The 21,739-nt window shown below is 37.1% G+C and overlaps 1 protein-coding gene across 12 annotated transcripts; it reads right to left on the bottom strand.

Annotated features, from left to right (window-relative positions):
• Nucleotides 1–48: 48 nt before the first annotated feature.
• LOC103489857 (phospholipid--sterol O-acyltransferase) lies at nt 49–21,231 on the bottom strand. 12 transcript variants are annotated; one of them, XM_051084310.1, is made up of 18 exons: nt 20,869–21,230; nt 20,180–20,315; nt 19,866–20,010; nt 19,046–19,215; nt 18,860–18,936; nt 17,549–17,762; nt 17,270–17,453; nt 16,145–16,244; nt 15,349–15,443; nt 3,179–3,230; nt 2,991–3,062; nt 2,878–2,898; nt 2,101–2,269; nt 1,929–2,023; nt 1,610–1,658; nt 1,447–1,531; nt 1,034–1,123; nt 49–274 (listed from the first exon to the last, which is right to left on the bottom strand). In XM_051084310.1, the coding sequence occupies exons 1-17, from the start codon at nt 21,112–21,114 to the stop codon at nt 1,042–1,044; spliced, it is 1,992 nt and encodes a 663-aa protein (XP_050940267.1). In that variant the 5' UTR covers nt 21,115–21,230; the 3' UTR covers nt 49–274; nt 1,034–1,041. The 12 variants fall into 12 exon arrangements, 8 of the variants coding, with proteins under 8 accessions (XP_050940267.1, XP_050940268.1, XP_050940269.1 ...); XM_051084311.1 differs by having other exon boundaries at nt 17,270–17,447; nt 20,869–21,229; XM_051084312.1 differs by lacking the exon at nt 2,878–2,898 and having other exon boundaries at nt 20,869–21,229.
• Between the last annotated feature and the right edge of the window lie 508 nt (nt 21,232–21,739).

Here is a 21,739-nt window from a genome sequence, read left to right as displayed (position 1 = left end):
TTACATACAAGACCATTGACAAAGCAGGCAACCATAAGCAAAACCATCTCATCAAAATTTTGGGACATTATTTTCATTGGCATACAAGCAACTGAGTGCTAATTACATAAAATTGGAATGAAAGCCTCGTAGCATTTACCTGTCTTACAATGAAGTCTCTAGAAATGATCGCTATCCACAAGAATTCTACGTGCAGTTTCTCCAACTCCAGAGAGTAATAAACCTCCCATTATAGCTGGAATTTCCCAAAAAAGTTTGAGTAATGGAATGAAACCTGCATGTGATAGGAAACAACAGCTGGAGAAATTAGCGTTTAATGAGGTCAAGAACCTAGAGGACAAATAGCAAAAAGGATTTATCTTTAACCCAGTAAACACTAATGCTGAAATTTTCCATCTTCCTATCTAGTCGAAAAAGTACTGGTAAACTATTCTTTGACCTAGTAATTATATGAATCTTATTGTTTGTCTTACAAAGGCATAAAAGTTTCTTTGGGAGGCGTACAATCAAGAATTAATCAACGTAAGTAATCAATTGAACTATACATTATTACATTTAGTCTCCGAAACTACAAGAGTTTTACCGGTCAAAACTATACAAAGTGTAATAAATCTTCAAGGCTTGTATCATAATCATTTGGTTTTTAAAAGTGGTTTCTTTTCTTATACTTTCTTAATCATGGCTTTTTCCATTCATAAGTAAATATTTGAATCTAAACCAAAACTGAAAAAACTAAAACTAAACAAGTTTTCCAAAACCACCTTTTTATAGTTTACAAGACCTCGACTTGAATTTTGAAAATGTTGGTGAAATATACCTAATAATAAACCAGAGAGAAAATGGTGTCTATAATTTTTAAAAATTTATAAAAAATTATATAATTATCAAAGGATCCTAGATAATTAATTTTTTGTCTTATAAATATCTAAAATTCCTTGTGTATGTTTCTTTCAACATCACACCAAGTTCTTATTAATGCTCAACCGGACCTTATACTTCTAGGACCCAAAAGAATCGCCAGATGAGATTATACCTTTCAATCTACAAATAATGTGAGAGCATATCTGTTGAGTTATTCTTTATCCTACAGCTCTGTCCAAGGTGAACGTCCCCAAAAACATATCTGCATGGCCATAGATGAACTTTAAATAAAAGATGAAAAAAAAGGTAAACTGTGTGTTGATCGGAAAATTACAACTAATCATAAATTGTCACGTCATTAATTTAAATTAATGATTAATAAATTTGAGACTGGTTATAAATTTGCATGTTTCCTCAAATCAAGTTCAAAGATGTAAAATTGACAAATCAAAGGATCCCACCTATCAATGATTTTCATGTCTACGAAGATACATGTAAATTTGTAATTGAGGTTAAATTTATAAATAATTAATTTAAAATAATAACATGACAATTCCGGAATGGCTGAAATTTCTCGAGTCTCACCTGTATTCACAGTACTCAGGCCAGGCACACCGAGCTTTTCCATAGTCCCAGTAACAATCCTCGTCCCTCAAAGGTCCGCGCTTAACTGTTAAAGGTCGTCGCCAGTTTCACAAAGACCAAGAGAATGGGAGAAAAAGAAAAAAAAGAAATTACTGCCGTTCACCTTTGGTAACGAAGCTTGACTTGGCATTGGGATGGATATCATGCAACATCTGGAGCCACAATTCTCGCATTAGAACAGGGGATCTCACGATGTTTCTGTGATTAACTATACGAAGATAGTGTCAAAAAGAAAAACATTTTAATGATGTGAAATAATTCTGTGTAACTTGAATTGAATGCAAAATGTAAGAGCTAAAGATTTTTCCTCGATTTTCTTGTATCCTCTCTTATCTTCTCTCTCTCCAAAAGCAGAAAAATAACTTGTCTTCATTTAGAGAGATTTTTAAGAGGAAGTGACTGCAGTCCTGAAAAGTATAAACCTTTTCAATTCTCAAGGTTTCCCCAATGAAAATAGATAAAACCTCAAGGTTTTTCTTCCATAATGACCAACCCTTTATACATTGACCCTGTAAGCCTTTCAGAACCACTTCAAATAAAATACTGTAAACTTCAAAACCATCCTTCAGTTCATGAAAGTTGAGTGCCACCTACCTTTATCAAGCTCCCATACAGCAGTTCTTTTTCCTGGAATACTTTCTGAATCTTCATAGTAAGTTATATACTTGCCCCTCTGTGACCTAGTCATGTTGGGAATAATATCTTCTCCATAGTTATGCTCTACATTCGTATCAATCTGTACATCTGACCCATCATGTTCTGCCTACGTAGTGTAAAAACAAGCCAATAAGATCTGACTAGCCTCACCAAGAATAAGAATCAGTCAACTCGAAATATATGTACGCGTTCAAAATATTAAATAATAAATTTTGATGCCAAACTTAAAAGGTAAGGGCCCCGTTAGAAGCATAAGGGTCTTACAAAGTCCAAGAACAGTCAATGTAAACGAATGGTATTTATTGCCTAGATTCACAAGGACGAAAATAGGAAATTGGAGAACCATTCTTTAGGAATTTTTTACATTCATGATTCAAGAATTACCTTTGACTTGGAGTCCAGGAATTTGTTCAATTAGTTTGGCTGAGAGTCTTGACTTACGTACATGCCACATGTTATAAATGATCAATAATGGAATTAAGGAGCCACAAACCATATATAATAGCCTCAATTTTTTGGGCATAAAAAGTAAATTACAAGAATCCTATTTAACTCATTCCTGGCATGTAAGAATTGCCGGCAAGCAGCCTAGCCAGGTCACTAGATCAGATTATGGAAACATGTCCAATATAACGTAATCTTACTCCATTCAGGTTTCTTATGGAGAAAAATAGTTGGATTATCATAATTTCAAGCCTTCGTATTGCGAATTACCTTTGGTGCAACTTTTAAGTCCTGCACAATTTACAGTCTTTTTCTGTTCATGGAAATTGGAAATCCCATTTGCATGAGAAGCTAAAATCTAAATAATAAATGAACATGAATACCTGAGGAGCCCTTGTTATGTTCACTTTTGGTCCGAGCCAGCTTTTGCACCAAGAGAGGGAATGGTATGGTACCTGAGAACAGAGAATTCTTTCTACGTCAATGCTGAATAGCCACTTTCAGAAATTTCAGCCACCAAAATGGAAGCCTGCACTACTGAATAAGCAATGTTTGTCATTTGCCAACTTACTGTTTCATCCCCACTGGCAATACCAGGATCTCCATCTACCAGATTCCCTGATCTATAGAAACTTTAAGTTTATAGATGAAAATATGGGTTCCTTTAACAAAATAGGGAACATAAGACTAAAACTTACAGCTATTCACAAGAAAATGAAAACATTTGTTGTTTACAACCACTAATTAAGATTAAAAGAAGCACCAAGTAGGAGTAATAACGAACCATGAAAAGAAGAAATTTACATAATTCATGATTTGCCTGATAGAAGGATACAAATGAGTAGGTAGTCTCTAAGATTATGAGTGAGTATATATCACGATAGGACTTTTATCTTCACGTCAAAGCTTAAAATCTGAGATGACTTGCAATTCCCTATTGTGCTTTGAATGTGATAGACCCCCGATTATTCTACAATATAGTAGAAGAGGGAAAAAGAAGCCGCATGTGTGATAACTATTGAAAGCAATTAACAACAACCCGAGACTTACGTGGAAACCCGAGAACCGGGAGAAAAACCACGATACTTTAGTTTTTATTATTTTTCTTATGAACGAAAACAATAGGTACAAAGGGAGTATAAATAGAGTACAATAGGAATAAGAAAGGAAAAGATTTAGGAAATATTTAGGAAATAAAATCTTATATTTTATTTTTTCCAAAAGTATATTTTATTCTTTCCAAAAGTACTAATTCTAACACTCCCCCTCAAGTTGGGAGGTAAATATCAATGAGTCCCAACTTGCTAACGCAAAGGTCGAAGTGTGGTCGGAGAAGCCCCTTGGTAAGAACATCAGCAATCTGTTGGCTTGAAGGAATGTACGGAATGCATATGCTTCCACTGTCAAGTCTTTCTTTGATGAAATGCCGATCAATCTCAACATGTTTAGTTCTATCATGTTGCACTGGGTTGTTAGCAATACTAATAGCGGCTTTATTATCACAAAAAAGCTTCAATGGTGTCTCACATTCCTGATGAAGATCTGACAAGACTTTCTGGAGCCAAATTTCCTCACATATTCCCAGACTCATAGCTCTGTATTCAGCCTCAGCACTGCTCCTGGCCACAACACTTTGCTTCTTACTCCTCCAAGTTACAAGATTGCCCCAAACAAAGGTACAATAACCGGATGTAGACTTTCTATCAATAACAGATCCTGCCCAATCTGAGTCAGTATATGCCTCAATGGTCTTTCTATTTGTTTTTCTAAACATCAACCCTTTACCAGGTGTATTTTTCAAGTATCTCAGGATTCTGTTAACAGCTTCCATATGTTTCTCATAGGGAGCCTGCATAAACTGGCTGACAACACTCACAGCAAAGGAAATATCCGGACGAGTATGGGATAAGTAAATTAATTTACCTACAAGGCGCTGATATTGTTCTTTATCAACTGGAACTTGATCATCAGAGTTTCCTAGTTTACAGTTGAATTCAATAGGAGTATCAGCAGGACGACATCCCAACATACCTGTCTCGGTTAGCAAATCAAGGGTGTATTTTCTCTGAGACACGGAAATACCTTCTTTTGATCTAGCCACCTCCATTCCAAGGAAATATTTCAGATTGCCCAAGTCTTTGATTTCAAATTCATCACCCATTCTCTGCTTTAGTTGACTGATTTCTGTTTGATCATCTCCAGTCAAAACAATGTCATCCACATAAACAATTAGAATAGCTATCTTTCCTGTTTTGGAAGCCTTTGTAAATAAAGTATGGTCAGAGTGCCCTTGACTGTACCCTTGGGACTTGACAAAGGTAGTGAATCTGTCAAACCATGCTCTCGGAGACTGATTCAGACCATATAGAGATTTTTGGAGTTTACACACCTCCTGGCCAAATTGGGCTTCAAATCCTGGTGGGGGGCTCATGTAGACTTCCTCCACAAGGTCTCCATTCAAAAAAGCATTCTTAACATCCAGCTGGTATAGAGGCCAATCTTTGTTCACAGCAACAGATAGCAGGACTCTAACAGTATTCAATTTAGCAACTGGAGAAAAAGTTTCCGAATAGTCAATACCATAGGTTTGAGTGAACCCCTTTGCAACTAACCTTGCCTTGTGTCTATCAAGCGTACCATCTGCTTTGTATTTGAGAGAGAATACCCATTTGCATCCTACAGTTTTATGTCCCTTGGGTAGAGCACAGATCTCCCAAGTTCTATTCTTTTCGAGAGCCTTCATCTCTTCCATAACAGCATTCTTCCATTCAGGACACTCTAGAGCAGTGTAGATATTTTTCGGTATTATGGTAGAGTCAAGGTTTGCTGTAAACGCTCTAAACTGTGGAGAGAGATTATCATAGGAAACATAGTTGCAAATGGGATGTTTAGTGCATGATCTGGTACCTTTTCTCAATGCAATTGGAATGTAAAGAGAGGGATCATACTCATCAAGTTTTCTTGTATGACCCTGTTCAGCTTCATCGTTACTGGTTTCTATTCTAACCTCAGTCTCATCATCACAGTTCTTTTCTTCCATATTTTCAAGAACAGCAATATCAGACTTGTCATTCTCACTCATTGTATTATTAGTACAAGGTTTTGTAGGGTTTTCCATACCTTGGTCTCGAGAAGGTTCGAAATTTTGGACTGGAGCCGGCGGTTGACTAGTAGGGGACCCAACTTCCTTTCTGAGATTCCTCCTGTAATATGTTTTCCAGGGAACTTGGTTTGTGGGTAAGATTATGGGATGAGGATCAATGTCAGACACGGTAATAAGAGTAGGTTCAACAAATTCAAAGGTGTTGTTAGACTCTTCACTCACATTCTCCCCCTGAAGATGGCTAACAGGAAAGTAGGGTCGGTTTTCACAGAAAGTAACGTCCATAGTGACAAAATATTTCCTAGACGGCGGGTGAAAACATTTATAACCGTGTTGGTGAAGGGGATACCCAACAAACACACAGGCCTGAGCCCGAGGGGTAAATTTGGTCTGATTAGGGCCGAAATTATGGACATAGGCGGTGCACCCAAACACACGAAGAGGAACCTCAGAAACAAGACGAGTAGAGGGGTAAGACTCCTTAAGACAATCTAAGGGAGTCTGAAGGTGGAGGATACGAGAAGGCATTCTATTGATTAAGTGAGCAGCTGTAAGAATAGCATCTCCCCACAGGTATGATGGAAGGGAAGTGGAAAGCATAAGTGAACGGGCTACTTCCACAAGGTGTCGGTTTTTTCGTTCGGCCACTCCATTTTGTTGAGGAGTGTAGGCACATGAGGTTTGGTGAACAATCCCCTTGGAGGCTAGAAATTCACTAAGGTTATGGTTTTGGAATTCCCGACCATTATCACTTCGAAGAATTGCAATTTTTGTATGAAATTGTGTTTTGATAGTATGATAGAAGTTTTGGAAAATGGATGGAACCTTGGATTTATCTGAGATAAGGTAGACCCAGGTGAGACGGGTATGGTCATCAATGAAAGTTACAAACCACCGCTTTCCCGAGGAGGTGGTGACCTTGGAAGGACCCCAAACGTCACTATGGATGAGGTTAAACGGTTGTGTAGGTTTATATGGTTGTGAGGGAAAAGAGACTCGATGTTGTTTTGCCCGGATATACACATCACAAGATAGAGAAGAGACATCAACTTTAGAAAAAAGGTGGGGAAATAAATGTTGCATATATGTAAAGTTTGGGTGGCCCAGTCGAAAATGCCACAACATACAGTCTTGTTCAGAAGTGCTAAAGTAGGATGACAGTAAACTAACCCTAGACAAACTACTACATGAGGTATCATCATCAAGGATGTAAAGTCCCCTGCTATGCCGGGCAGTGCCAATCGTCCTCCCCGAGCTCATGTCCTGAAAATAAACCGATTCAGGTAAGAAGATAGCTTTACAATGCAACTCACGAGTGATCTTGCTTATAGATAACAAATTGTAAGACAGTTTAGGGACATGCAAAACATTCTGGAGAGCAAAACCGTCAAAGGGAACTATTTGTCCTTTGCCAGCGATCGGAGCTAGAGAGCCATCGGCTATTCGGATTTTTTCATTACCGGCACACGGGGCATATGAGATAAAGTGTTCTGAAGAACCTGTCAAGTGATCTGTAGCCCCCGAGTCTAAGATCCAGGGATTCTTCCCATCAACGCTAATAAGCCCAAGGGACTGAGGCATACCTGACTGAGCAATGGCACCCAGAGTCGGAGTCTTGGTCTGGCTCACAGTAGGATCAGTTGATTGAGAAGTGCTAGCAGGTGTAGTCTCACTAATGTAGGCACGTCTTGAGTTCTGTTTCTCGTTGGAGGACCGTTTCTTACCTCCTGGGGGACGACCGTGGAGTTTCCAACACTGATCCTTGGTGTGCCATTGTTTCTTGCAGTGCTCACACACAGGAATTGACTTCCCATTATTCTTGTCACTGTCATGATTTAAGGACCGAGCGCTAAAGGCTGCGGACTCGATGGTAGGGGTAGTCAATACACCCATGGCATTAGTGCGATCCTCTTCCAGGCGGACTTCAAAACAAACTTCCATTAGGGAGGGAAGAGGTCTTTGTCCGAGTATACGACCACAAACATTATCAAATTTGGGATTAAGTCCTGCAAGGAAGTCATAAACACGGTCAGCCTCTTCAAGTTTAGCATATTGTGTAATGTCATTCGGTGTGTCCCAAACTGTCTCTCTGCACAAATCCATCTCTTGCCAGAGGAGAGAGAGCTTGTTAAAATAGGTAGTTACGTCCAGGGTCCCTTGTTTGCAATTATGGACCTGTTTTCGCAGTGTATATAACCGAGAGGCATTCTGTCGTTTCGAGTAAAGGGTCTGAGTTGTATCCCACAAATCTTTTGCTGTGGCTGCATATAGTAAAGGCTTGCCGATCTGTGGTTCCATACTATTAATCAGCATGGACCGAATAAGTGAGTCCTCTCCTTTCCAGAGTCGTTCCAAGGCGTCTCCTGGTGGAGGACGTACAGTCTCTCCAGTTAAGAATCCGAACTGGTATCGACCTTCGAGGAACATCTTTATTGATTGTGACCAAGAAAAATAATTTTGACCATTTAATTTTTCGCCTGAAAAATTCCCTGTAGACGAACCCAAAGAGCCAGTTATATAATTTGACTGTGAATTAGGGAACGAAGTTACCGGGTTCTTGGAATACATCGGCAACTCGGTTGGTTTGGAATGCGTTGAAGATTCGCCCGCTTCAATGTCCGATCTGTTTTGGGGTTGATCAATTCCGTTACCAGAAAACAGCGGTTGTTGTAAAGGGTCAACGTACAGCTGCTGCTTACTGTACTGATTTGACAGATTTACGGTTGAGGGATGCTGTCCGGAGCTCGTAGATGGCGCATGAGGATGCGGATGGCCGGAAGGGTTTGACGGTTGGACATCCGACGGCGCGTAGAAGGGAACGGGATGGGCGGTGACGTGAAACGGCGGCGGCGCGTGGGCCCACGCGCCGGACACGAGCGGCGCGTGAATCAACTTCTGGTCAGACGTCGGCGCGTACGGCTGCGGAACCACTCCCGTTGGGTAGATCGGCGGTTTCTGTAGGTTCTGGAGCAGTTTCTCCATGGCGGCGGCGACGGCGGCGTCCACGGCGGCGGCGATTCCGGCGGCGGTGAAGGGTTCAGTTTCGATCTGGGTTTCTCCTAGGTTATTTTCTAGGGTTTCGTTATTGCTTTGCTCTGATACCATATTGAAAGCAATTAACAACAACCCGAGACTTACGTGGAAACCCGAGAACCGGGAGAAAAACCACGATACTTTAGTTTTTATTATTTTTCTTATGAACGAAAACAATAGGTACAAAGGGAGTATAAATAGAGTACAATAGGAATAAGAAAGGAAAAGATTTAGGAAATATTTAGGAAATAAAATCTTATATTTTATTTTTTCCAAAAGTATATTTTATTCTTTCCAAAAGTACTAATTCTAACAATAACTAATGAGGAGGTGGACAGCTGTAATGAGCTGTAATAGTTAGTTAGGGTGGTCAGTGGGAGTTAGATATAAATAGTCTTTGTTTAGGTGGGAAGGGTAGTTATGATCTGAGTATCATTGTGTTTAAGCTTGTTCATCCTTGAAAGAAAGCAGATTAAGATTGTTAGCCCTAGCTTATTGAATTGAGACATTCTCAATTCAATATCTTTTGTAATTCCTATTATCCTATATCAATAAAGAGAGATATTCTTCTTGTTCGTACCAGTTTTCATCAGAATGTTGCTAAGCATTTTGGCAATTATCTCTTGTCAAAAATAAGGGGTTTTGTGATAGTTTATAGTCCCAAGGGTATTTTAGCATTTTACTTTACCCTAAGTTTATTTCCTTTTCTGTATAAGGACTTCCTGGAGCCAATAAAGTTGTCTTCTCCAGTAACTTTCATTTGGGTGTAAAAGTAATAAAAGAGACTCTTTATCATGGTTTTTTTCTCCCTATTTTAGGGTTTTTCCACGTAAACCTAGTGTTCTCTTTTTTTCAGTTTAACATGGTATCAGAGAGTGATGACGAAACTCTAGCCGTCATTAGCGAAAAACCAACCGATGCAAAATAACCTTAGTTATGCACTAGTCTCCTTCAGCCACAACTGTTGCGGCCAAAGCCGCCGATTTTTCCATTGCCACTACTATTCAAGTTGTCGTTGATCGTTATCTTTAGTCCTTGCATATTCGTCCAATTCAAGTGCCGCCACAACCCTTTGATACCCTAGATAAAATATATACCATGAAACCGAGATTAGCGAGTCGTCCACCTACCATAGAGGTAAATTCCCTATCGTGGCAACAAGCTTCTCACAGCAACCGGATCTTCCTTATCATGCATCGCCCATTTATGAGCATCGAGGTTCGATTGGTTTATCTCCAGTAATGGTACAACAATAGTTGGCTAATCTTCAGACAAGTTTCTAGCGACGAAGCGCTACTCTTGAGGCAGCCCTAGGTGCTTCCACAAATCTAAATTCTAGTACAGTGAATTCTAACATTCATACCGATCTATCGATGTATCTAGAGATTCCAGTAACCTTTTTCCTAATTTTAACTATTGCAAATTATGTGTCTAGCTTTATGGAAAATTCCACAGGATTAATTGCAGGATAAAAATTTGAATGATCAAAATTATTTCTCCGGTTCTCAATTCAATAAAATGTCCTTGAGGAGCGTCACTAGTTTGGGTATCTAACTGGTGAGATACCAAGACCTAGATCAGGGGATCCTTGGGAGCACATGTGGAAAGGAGAAGACTCTGCTTCGACCAGGGCTAATTAATAGTATGGAACCTCATATAGGGGAACCATTGTTGTACGCTGTGAATGTTCGAGATATCTGGAATGTCGTTCAGAAATTATTATATTTTAAAAGACAAAATGTGTCGTCTTTACACTCTACGCAAACAAACTCATGGGTGCTAACAGGGGACGATGGATGTCATTTCATACTTTAACAAATTGTCTTTAATCTGGCAAGAGATGGATCCGTGTCAGTGAATGTATCTAGGATTGTTCGTGTGGAGGTGTCCAGTATTCCAAGATTGAGGAAGTCGATTGTTTATATGATTTCCTAGCTCCAAGTTCGATGTAGTGCAAGGGCGTATATTGGGATAAAGGCTTATACCTTCTGTTATGAAAGTGTATTCTGAGGTCATATACAGGAAGATATAGTTAATGCTATGAACATCAAGACTATATCTGCTACTGATTTTGTGGCCTTCAGTGCAAATCTGGTTTTGAAAATGATGCAAAATGGGAAACAGACCCCAATGTATGAACATTGTAAGAAACCCTAGCATACAAAAGAACAATAGTTACATGGTAGACCACCAAATGGCAAAAGACGCCCTCCAAATGGAAAGCCCAACATTGGTCGGGCTCTTATGAGTGAATCGGCAAGTGCCGCGCAGTCACAACCTTAGGTGAACTGTCAAAGTGACCCTGGTATCTCTTCCCTTGGGGCCATTTCTCAATCCTTAAGTCTCCTCATTATAGATGGTAAGAAACCATGGAAACTGCAAGGACTACAAATCATTTGAATGGATCCTATTATAATTTTCTAGCATATCTTTAGAGTGCTGGTAATGAAAAGATTCAAATTGCAGATGGGTCCTTTTCTCCTATCGAGAACAAGGGTCATATTTCTCCCTTTGTTAGTTTAACTTTTACAAAATGTGTTGCATGTACCCAAAATATCTTACAATTTACTATCTATTAGTGAGATAACTAAAGATCTGAATTGTCAAGTTGCTTCTCACCGGATAATGTTTTCTTTCAGGACTTGAGCTCGAAGAAGACAATTGGCACTGTCAAGCACAATACGGAACTCTATCTCCTTGACAATGGTACTCCCTCCAGAAATTCTTATAGGACTAGTTCGTTGTCTTCGTATTTTTCAACTTAAGAAAAAGATTGTATGTTGTGACATTATCGCCTTGGTCAAAATTCCTATATATGAAATACTTATTACCTCGTTTATTTAATAAAGTTTATGTTTCTTCTCTATCTTGCGATGTGTGCATTCATGCAAAACAACATAGAGTCACCTTTCCATCTCAACCTTATAAACCTTCTCAACCTTTCACCCTTATTAATGGTGATGTTTGCAGTCTCTCAAGTATTACAACCTCTTCGAGGCAATGACGGTTCGTAACTTTTATTAATGGTCATACCCACCTCACATGGGTTTTTCTCCTCACTGATAAATTTGAAGTTTCATTGATATTTCAACAATTTTACACTACTATTGTGACCCAGTTTAACACCGAAATTGATATTCTTCGTAGTGATAATGGTCGTGAGTTCCTTAAAAATATCCTTCATGACTCCTGACCTTCTAAAGGCATTGTCCTCCAAAGCTTGCGTGCCGATACCCCTCAATAGAATGGGGTGGCTAAAAGAAAAAACCATCACCTCCTCAAGGTTGCACGGTCTCTCATATTGTCTACTTCACTTCTATCATACTTATTATGGGAGGATGCAATTTTCACTACAGCTCATCTTATTAATTGAATGTCTTCCCATGTCCTCCAACTTCAAACCCCTCTTGAATGCCTCAAGGAGACCCTACCACACGGCTTATTCCTAATGTCCCTCTTTATGTTTCTAGGTGCATTGCTTTTGTCCATAGTTATGGCCCAAACCAAACTAAGTTTACCCCTCGTGCTCTTTTGTGTCTTCATTGGGTATGCCCTTCACCAGCGAGGTTATTAATGCTTCCACCTTTCTTCCCAGAAAATACTTTATTTTCCCTATGTAACATTTCTTGAGGATCAACCTTCCTTCCCCGTTAGTCATCTTCAGGGAAAGAAAATAAGTGAAAAGACCACTGGTCCACATCTTCTGTCCCTATCGACCTTGAACGCATCTTGAGTACCCATGACACCACAAACCTTCTTGAACCCATCCAGAGTGCTCATGACATCATTCAACACACTAAACAAATCTCTTGGATAACTTACATTGGGAAGAATCTCATAAGGAAATGGTGTCCACTACTGCTCCGCCGCTGCGATCCATGGATTTAAACCAACACAAGCGCGAGGTACTACTGGCTTTGATAATACTAACATGTGTGTTGAGGATGATATTTTTTATTTGGTTGAGAATGGCAGGACCGATATGTTAGTTTCAGAGAATATTGAGGTACAAGCAATGATGAAATTTCAAAAATACAACAGGGTAAGACTCTTACTTAGGCTAGAAAAGGGAATCAAAAACCCATTACAAATGAGGAATGAGACAAATCAAGGTATTATGATATCTCTCTTAACATGCCCATTGCATTGAGAAAGGGCACTAGATCCTACACCGAGTACCCCATGTATAGCTTTTTGTCTTACAGTAATCTATCTTTTAAGTTCAAGGTGTTCACTGCTAGCCTTGATACAGCAACAATCCCAAAAAACATACATATGGGTGTGGAAATTCCTGAGTGGAAGACTACCGTCATGGAAGAAATGGGAGCTCTTAAAAGAATAATATGTGGGATCTTTGTGCTATTCCTAAAGGGCATACAACAATTGGGTGCAATTGGTTGTTCCCTCTAAAGTATAAATCAAATGGAACCCTAGACAAGTACAAGGCTAGACTTGTAGTGGAAGGGTTTACTCAAACTTATGGGATAGATTATTCTGAGACATACTCCTCTGTAGAAAAGTTAAGCACAGTCAAGGGCTTTCTTTCTGTTGCAGTTAATAAAGACTGGCCTATCCATCAGCTTGATGTGAAAAATGCATTTCTGAATGGTGAATTAGAAGAAGTTTATATGGCAGTGGCAAGATCAAAGGAACGAATCTCTATCTCACAACGGAAATACACCATTGACCTATTAAAAGAAACAAGTATGACGGGATATAGACCTGCTAACACTCCTATTGAATTCAATGTGAAACTGGAAGATTCTGTTGATTAAGAGGGTATCAACTTCTAGTTTATTTATCACACACTAAACCAGATATTTTAAGTGTTGTTAATCAGTTTATGTAAGCACCCTACGAACATATAGAATTTGTGAATTGGATTCTAGGATAGTTGAAAAACTCTCCAAGTAAAGGTCTAATGTTTAGGAAAACCAACAGGAAATGCATCGAGACTTATACTGACTTCGACTGAGCATGATCATTGACAGAAAATCTAACTCTGGATATTATACCTTTGTGCAGGGTAACCTAGCTACTTGGAGAAGTAAAAAAGCAAAGTGCGGTTGCTAGAAGCAACGCCGATGCAGAATACAGAGCTATAAGCATGGGAATCTGTGAAGAAATTTAGTTGAAGTTTTGTCTGATCTTCACCAAGACAATGTTTTACATATGAAGCTCTATTGTGATAATAAAGCAGCTATAAGCATAGCCAATAATCTTGTACAACATGATAAAACGGAACATGTGAAGATTGACAAATACTTTATAAAAGAGAAACTAGACAATGGTCGTATTTGTATTCTGTATATTCCATCTAGTCAACAAATTGATGATGCTCTCACCAAAAGGTTACTCATGCCAAGTTTTGACTCATGTCTCAGCAAGTTAGGTATGATTGACATCTACACCCCAACTTGAGAAAGAGTGTTGGAAATGAGGGGTTTGTTGATAGTTTATAGCCCAAGGGTATTTTAGCATTTTATTTTACCCTAAGTTTATTTCCTTTTCTGTATTAGGGTCGCTAGAGCCTATAAAGTTGTCTTCTCTTGTAATTTTATTGTGTGTAAAAATAATAAAAGATTCTGCGTGATTTTTTCTCCCTGTTGTAAGGCTTTCCACATAAACCTAGTATTCTCTTTCCAAGCATTCAATATTTGTTGGGTTTTTATCATGATTTTAAGAACAATGTGACTCAAATTCTTGCCGGTCCAGCCATGAAGAATTAAACAGCTGATTTGTTGTGGGTAAATGCAGTAAAAGCCCTCTTAGATGAAATCTGGTTTGAAAGAAACCAAAGAATATTTCATGATAAACCATCGACTTGGAGGGAATGTTTTGATTCTGCTCGTTTGAATGTATCTTCATGGTGTTCATTATCCAAATATTTTCAGGATTACTCTTTGCAGGAGATTGTGTTAAATTGGCCAACCTTTATAGCCTCCCCACCTTGAAGTCCTATATCACCAGGCCTTTCGGATCAATCCTCTGCTTCAAACAGTTTTTTGCTCAATCAAGGATTATTCTTCTTTGTTCTCGGCTGCCTATGATTTATGATTTTGTTTTGGACTTATTATTTTATCATTTTGTTTGGCCTTGTAGTTGTGGCTTTTTTATTTGATCTTGTATTGAGCTTAGGAACCCAGTATAAGGGTTTCATTTTCGCTTTTTGGATATGATGAGGGCGCTAAGGAGGTGTCAATCTAGTTGAGATATCCGGGTGTGTCTGCTAATTCTCCCATTGCTCTTTGTATAACCCTCATGAACTTTGAGTTTTGTCTCTCTACTTTTCAATATTAATAATAGTGAGACTTGTATCCTTTTAAAAATAACATATATTTTTAGTTCTGGCAGGTCAGATATCTAGTTAGCAATTCTGCCTTGTTCTTTAGATGTTTGATTACTACTCACCCTTTATCATTGTTTCCAATTATTACAGAAGTTTTTTACTTAAATAAAACTGAACAAAATAATCTCAAAACTTGAGATCACAAAGGAGAAAGCTTGGCAGCCATTACTTAAACAGCCAAGATCGCAATAAGCAACAAGGATTAATCATTCCCTGCACCTCGGTTCTCATGATTACTAATACAATGTCCACTAACCTCGAAAAGAGAGACCCTTCGATCTCATAGATGACATCTGTAATGATCCAATTATCTGGGTAAGGCTTTCCACTTGGTGCAAAATAGTAACCAACCTGTTTAAACATTGCCAACATATCAAAACACAAATTCACCATAACATTTTAACTTGAAAACTTATAACCTCAAATGACATCAAAGTTGGATCAAAGTCAGCTTGAATTAGTTATGAATCTAAGATCCCATCCAACTAGATCAATTGCCCCAATGGTGCCATTGGGAAAAGTAGGGACTTAAGATGGACAAAGCTTCCCCGAGACTAGAGGACGGTGAACTGGGCCCCCAATACTTGATTAAAGGAAAACTAGATCAATTGCACAACTTAGAGATGTGGATTCAACAAAAGAAACATAAGCTCTAGTGAGGTATGTTGTTCACCTACTTCAATTACGTGGCTCTAGTTTACTTTAATACAAATTTATAATTAGGATTAGCATACATATCCGATTGGTATTTCTGTAATATGACTTGCATTCCATATTATAACCCCACAAAAATAGAGAAGAACTTTTAAGTATGCTTTCAAATTTAGGAATGTATCACAAAGAAATGCCACGATAAAAATATTAAAGGAAAGCTAGCATTTGGGGAATGGAAAGAAAAGTTCCATATTGGTCGTATAATATGTTTAAGATTGAGGTGCAAAAACTAAAACCGGAAAGCTATTATTATTTAAAAAATTAAAATAAAAAAATAAAGACCCTCAAGCATAAAGATGACACAGGAAATGAGTTTAATCAGAGACTATAACAAATACCTCCGTCTTTAGATCTGTTCCATAAATACAAAAAACAGTCTTTATCGGAGGTCTATCCCAAGGTGTTAGTGGATTCAGAACAGGATCGCTATGATATAGCCTGTAGTACCGAAACACAACATGGAAGAAACTAAGACATTCAAAACAATACACCATATAATCTTTTGAGGTAATAGATAGTGTGTAACCAAATAACATTAACAAATAAAATTAAATAATAAAAAAGAAAGAAAAAAAGACCCCTACTATTGTACTAAAATTCCCTGGAAAGAGGGGGGGGGGGGGGGGGCTACAATTTGAATTAATGACAAAAGGAACATAAAAGACGAATACAACTTAGCCAATTAGATGACTTTCTAGTATTCCATGCTCCTTTCCATCGACACTTGTTTCTGTCTATTCAAATTTCCAGAGAAAAATGCCTTCACAGCATTGAATCATAAAATGGTCTTTCCCTTTTCCCAAATCTTTGACTCTACAACAGCATATTTTTTATTATTTCATCCATGATCCTCCACTCACTTTATCCATTTTCTATTTCCATGATTTAATTACAGAAAAAATATAATGTCCATGACTTACAGTTATGACTTAGTACAGGTCGCACAACTTAACCCTTGTTTTCCAGGCATAAGTTATAAGACTCCAACAATATGTCCACGTTAATATAATGGAAATGATATATTGCTACTAAAATCACAGAAGGTACAACAGTCAACAGTCTTCTCTTGATGTACTTAAAAGACATTTGTGAAACACACTAGGCATTTTCTTTTTTTTTTTTTCTTTTTTTGAAAAGGATGTGAAATTTTTTATGAAGGGAACGAAAAAGAGATTAATGCTCAAAAAACAATGAAAGGAACAAACAAAATAGGATATCCCAACACAAATATAAAATTATAAAGTAAGAACCAAATAGAAACATCGGTAACAAAATATTGAAAAAAGAAAATGAAACCTTCCTAGTTCTCAGTTTCTTTCAAGAAATATCTTAAAATATGAAGTATATAAATCTGATATAGCTACCCTTAGGAATATAATATTAAACGGTCTATCGCATTAACAATAGAACCTCTATAATAATTGGCAAAATACGTTTTATTAGAATTGCTAAAACCCGACCACCTGTTTAGCTGATATGAAAGTCTCTTGCCATCTGGATCATAATCCTCAATCGCTTTGAAAAAAGTTCCATCAGATGTTTCAAGGGCAGAGAAAGATAGCTGAGTAGGAAGTCCACACTCCATGCTTGTTAAGTTTTCATGTGTAACTTCTGAAAGTGATGGATATGCATCATATCCAGCTGAGTCTCCAGGTAATTTAACACACAAGGAGAAAATCAGCAATAATACTATAATAGCATTATGCACTCTATCATGGGATGGAATCAGTCACAAATCTTACCATGTACTAAAGGAACTTCTATATTGGCAATATATGTTGGCCACCCTGAGTAGTTTGACTGGGGTTCCTGCTCACTACAGTGATAGGAGTGATGAACTCCACCATTCCCCTTGGAGAAATGCTTCCAATATACATCATCTCCCCTACAATACTTAGAAAATGGCATCATCCACAATGAAGAACCAAATGAATTGCACATCACCCTCGCTGTCCCCTGATACCTCACCAAATTAAAACTGGTATTAGGTTAAACTAACAACGTTGAGAAGTGATTTATTCCAAGTGTAATTAAGTGCAGACATTTCTTTTGAGGTGTAATTAACATTCCACTTAATGTCCTAAAGTGTGAAAACCCAACTCCTCATCTTGAAGAGAAGTTGCTCTGAAAATGCGACAAATTTTTACTGCATGTTTTATTCTTAGAAGAAAAAGATCTGAATTAGTTGGTGGACATCAATAAGAAGGACCAAAGAAATGCAGATGAAGTTGGCATTAATGAGTATTGAAAATAGAGACGAAAAACAAACACAAGTTTTACATGAAAACCCTAGTTTAGGGAGAAAAAGCACGATATAAATCTTTCTTATTATTTTCTTATAAAACAGGGGAGCGTTAATTTATAGGCAATAGAAGCCTAATTAAAATAACGAAACATAATTAGGGCAATATAAAAGACTAGAAAACCTTTTGAACTTTCAACATACAACAAACCTGCTAATTCTAACGATGAGCAATAACCAGAAAAAGTTAAATGTAAAATAGAAATAGGAGAAGTGATGACTTATGAGTGCAGACATACAAGCTTTTCATAGATAATCTTTATTATTTCCACCTATTTACAAAATTTAATTACAAAATGGAGAAAACCAAATAATCCAAGGAACTTTTGAGATCTAACACAGTTTGACCAAGTGATATCTGCAATTTTATGGTATCCCGATCTAAACGTGAAAATTCATTCACCTTGAGTCAAAATGGGGGAATTTAAGACATTACACTCCAAGAACCTGGTCCAGAGTAGTTCATAAACTGATTGTTCTAAAAAATTACAGCATCATAGTATCCAACTCTCGTAGTCAATGCAATGACAGGAACTAACAGGATTGGATAGCAGGTCAAGCAAATAAAAAGGCTACATTATCAAAAATACCCTTGAACTTTGCCCTGTGTTTAAAAGATATACATTTCTTTTAAAAGTTGCAACATTATTCTTGACAAGTTTGTCTAGTAGCATGAAAGGAGAAGAGCAGCCACCATGCAGGATGAGAAAGTTAAATAAAGGTTTTCATAAATTGATAATTAAAAGGTAACCTCGGAAATAGGAAGACCAAATGTTGAACCAGAAAGAGTTGCTTTTATTGTGTCAGGTGCACCAAGAAGAGGAGCTCCTGTTTTCAATAAATAGATATAGAGAAAACAAATTTGGGGCAAGTAATAGTGTGCATGAAATCTAAAAAGTAACTTGAGGTATTAGTTTTAAAATAAAATAATTCCTACCGACAGCGAAGTAGGCATGAATATGTTGATCCAGCCACTGGAAATAGTGTTTTGGAGCAATTTCCAGCTTTAACCATTCCAAAAAGTAGCGAAAGACGTTATTACCCAATGAATGAGCAAACACAATTGAGGGGCCTCCACGAAGTTTTAAGGCTGTCTCAAATGTCAATCTGGAAAGAGAAGAATAGTATTCAGAAAGAAGCATTAGGCATCTCCAAGCTGGAACAAATTAACTTCTAAGGCTTATGAAAAACAAAAACAACAAAACAACAAATAAATAAAAATAATAATAAATAAATAAATAAACGAGAAATTGTCAAAAATGGCAAATTTGACAAATTTAACAAAATATTTACAACATATAGCTAAATTTCAGATTCTATCATTGATAGACATTGATATGCTTCTATCAGTCATATTGATAGATACTAATAGAAGTCTATCAATGTCTATCATTGATAGAATTCAAAAATTTGCTACATGTTGTAAATATTTTAGTTTATTTTACTATATTTAAAAATGTCTCTAAATAAATCCTATGACTAGTAATTGAATCTTTAAATTCAACTTAAGATTTTAGATCTATTTGTGCTTGGTATCTGGGATCAAATCCTTTTATGTTGTTACATATACATCGACTCTGATTCACTGTAATGTTCAAAATGTTATCTAAAGTATTCTGAAAAGATCATTCAAAATGGCAATAATAGAATTTCTTGACATTAAGGAAAGGTCGATCAGAAGGTGACATGAAAGTAAAAATGCAACAGCAGAGAGGTCGATGATAATAGAAGCATGTATGATAGATGCATATACATACTTGAGCTTGTGGAAATAGAGGTCCCGCTCCTCAAGCATTTTTGGTGACAATCTCCAATCATAGGGAACAGCAATAATTGCGTTAGCTTCAATACCAAATTCAATACACCATTTTACCCATTCTTTCCACACTGAAGAAAGAGGACCTACAGTTGATAAATTAGTACATTATATATAAGCTTGTCAACGGATGGAAGCACACTCCGCAACACATTCTACCACCAGACCATTTATTTTTTCTTTTCAAGAACAAGTGACCATGTTCATTCTATGCCTAGTCTAAAGAAAAAACTATTAAACTATTTCTTCAATCACCCGTTATATATCCAGGATCAAGTTCAGTGATAGCGGAAAGACCACTATCAGGTCGTGACTTGCACTCAGGGTGATCAGTTTGATTGTATGGATCTAGCAAAATACACTTGAGCCAGCAATTGACTGCAGAAAGAAGCTGCAAGACAAATGAACATTCAACTCGTGATTGAATTTAGTTTAACCATATGACAGGAACAATATTGCTAACGCTAGCGAACGAGAAAAATCACATGAATTTAGAACATTAACAGACAATAGTGGTGCATTTGTAAATACAAGTTTCAAAATCTTCTTCTACTTAATTCAACTACACTACAGCAAATATTTAATTTATCCTTCTAAGTCTCCTATTTAAAGTTGAAACCCAATAATCCAGTTAAACTGAATTATCAATTAATACCCAGAAAAGGAAGGGCGTAAGGCACGGATTTCATAACAATTCCAATAATAAACAAGGTCTCGCTCATTTGAACCCATTGAATCCAAAATTAACACAACTACAATATAAATGAAAAATAAAAACTGCAGCATTAATATGATAATGTTAATCCACTAGTTGATTCAAGAAGACAATTGCAATGAAACAGACAAGTGATTTTACATTTCCAATCATGGACTGACATTAACTTGGGTTTCATTCTAACATGCCAACAAATGAAGAAGATATGAAGGGAGAGTGATAGAGATACTTTAGTAGTGTCGAGCCAGACGAGGTCGAGAGGATTGAAATCGAGAGGCGAGTATGGACAATCTAGAATGGACCAAGCTCGGAGCTGTGTGGAAGCGAAGCCAGGGATTATGATACCGGATAGTTTAGAGTAGTCGCCGCCGAAATCTCTCCCATCTCCGACGAACTCACTCCCATCTCCGCCCAAACCTTGGAAGAGGAGAAGGAACAGCACTGCGCGAGAAGCTCCTCGGAGCATTTCATTCATCTTCTTCACCAAATACACGACGGAGCTAAGATCAAAATTCCCACCATGATCGACTCTGACCCAGACTCCTCATTTCAACAGCGTCACGTCGCTTCACTTCAAATACGAATGAAAAACGAAATTTGAAAAGACAAAATATATAAAACTGAAAGGCGATTGATGATGTCATTATGAAAATATTAAGTTAGAACTACTTTTTTTTTTTTTTTTATGGAGAATGGTCATCAATAGCGCCAGCAAAAAAACTACTTAGAAAATGTAACAAAAATTTTAAATGGATTATTGAAATTTTGATTAATTTTATTATATTTTATAAATGTTATTTTTGAAAGGTAGCTTGTTCTAATATAATTAGGAAGAAAATAAATATAAAATATTAAAATAAAATAAAATATAAAAAATTAAATAGAAATTGCATCGTACGACAAAAAAAAATTTAGAAAAAATAGTTGATAGTACTTTTTTTTTTTGCATATTGCAAATATAATAAGTATGACAAGTAATTAGATATAGAAAGATTATCGAAGGGCTATCAGAGAGTTATTCGTTTATATAAGCACATGGGTATCATAAATTATTTTTTGCTATTTCTACAAACGTCCCAAAATTAAAATTATATGGAAAG

Source organism: Cucumis melo, chromosome 4 (genome assembly GCF_025177605.1).
Source record: "Cucumis melo cultivar AY chromosome 4, USDA_Cmelo_AY_1.0, whole genome shotgun sequence".
Classification (NCBI taxonomy): Eukaryota; Viridiplantae; Streptophyta; class Magnoliopsida; order Cucurbitales; family Cucurbitaceae; genus Cucumis; species Cucumis melo.
This window is presented reverse-complemented; position numbering and strand designations above follow the sequence as displayed.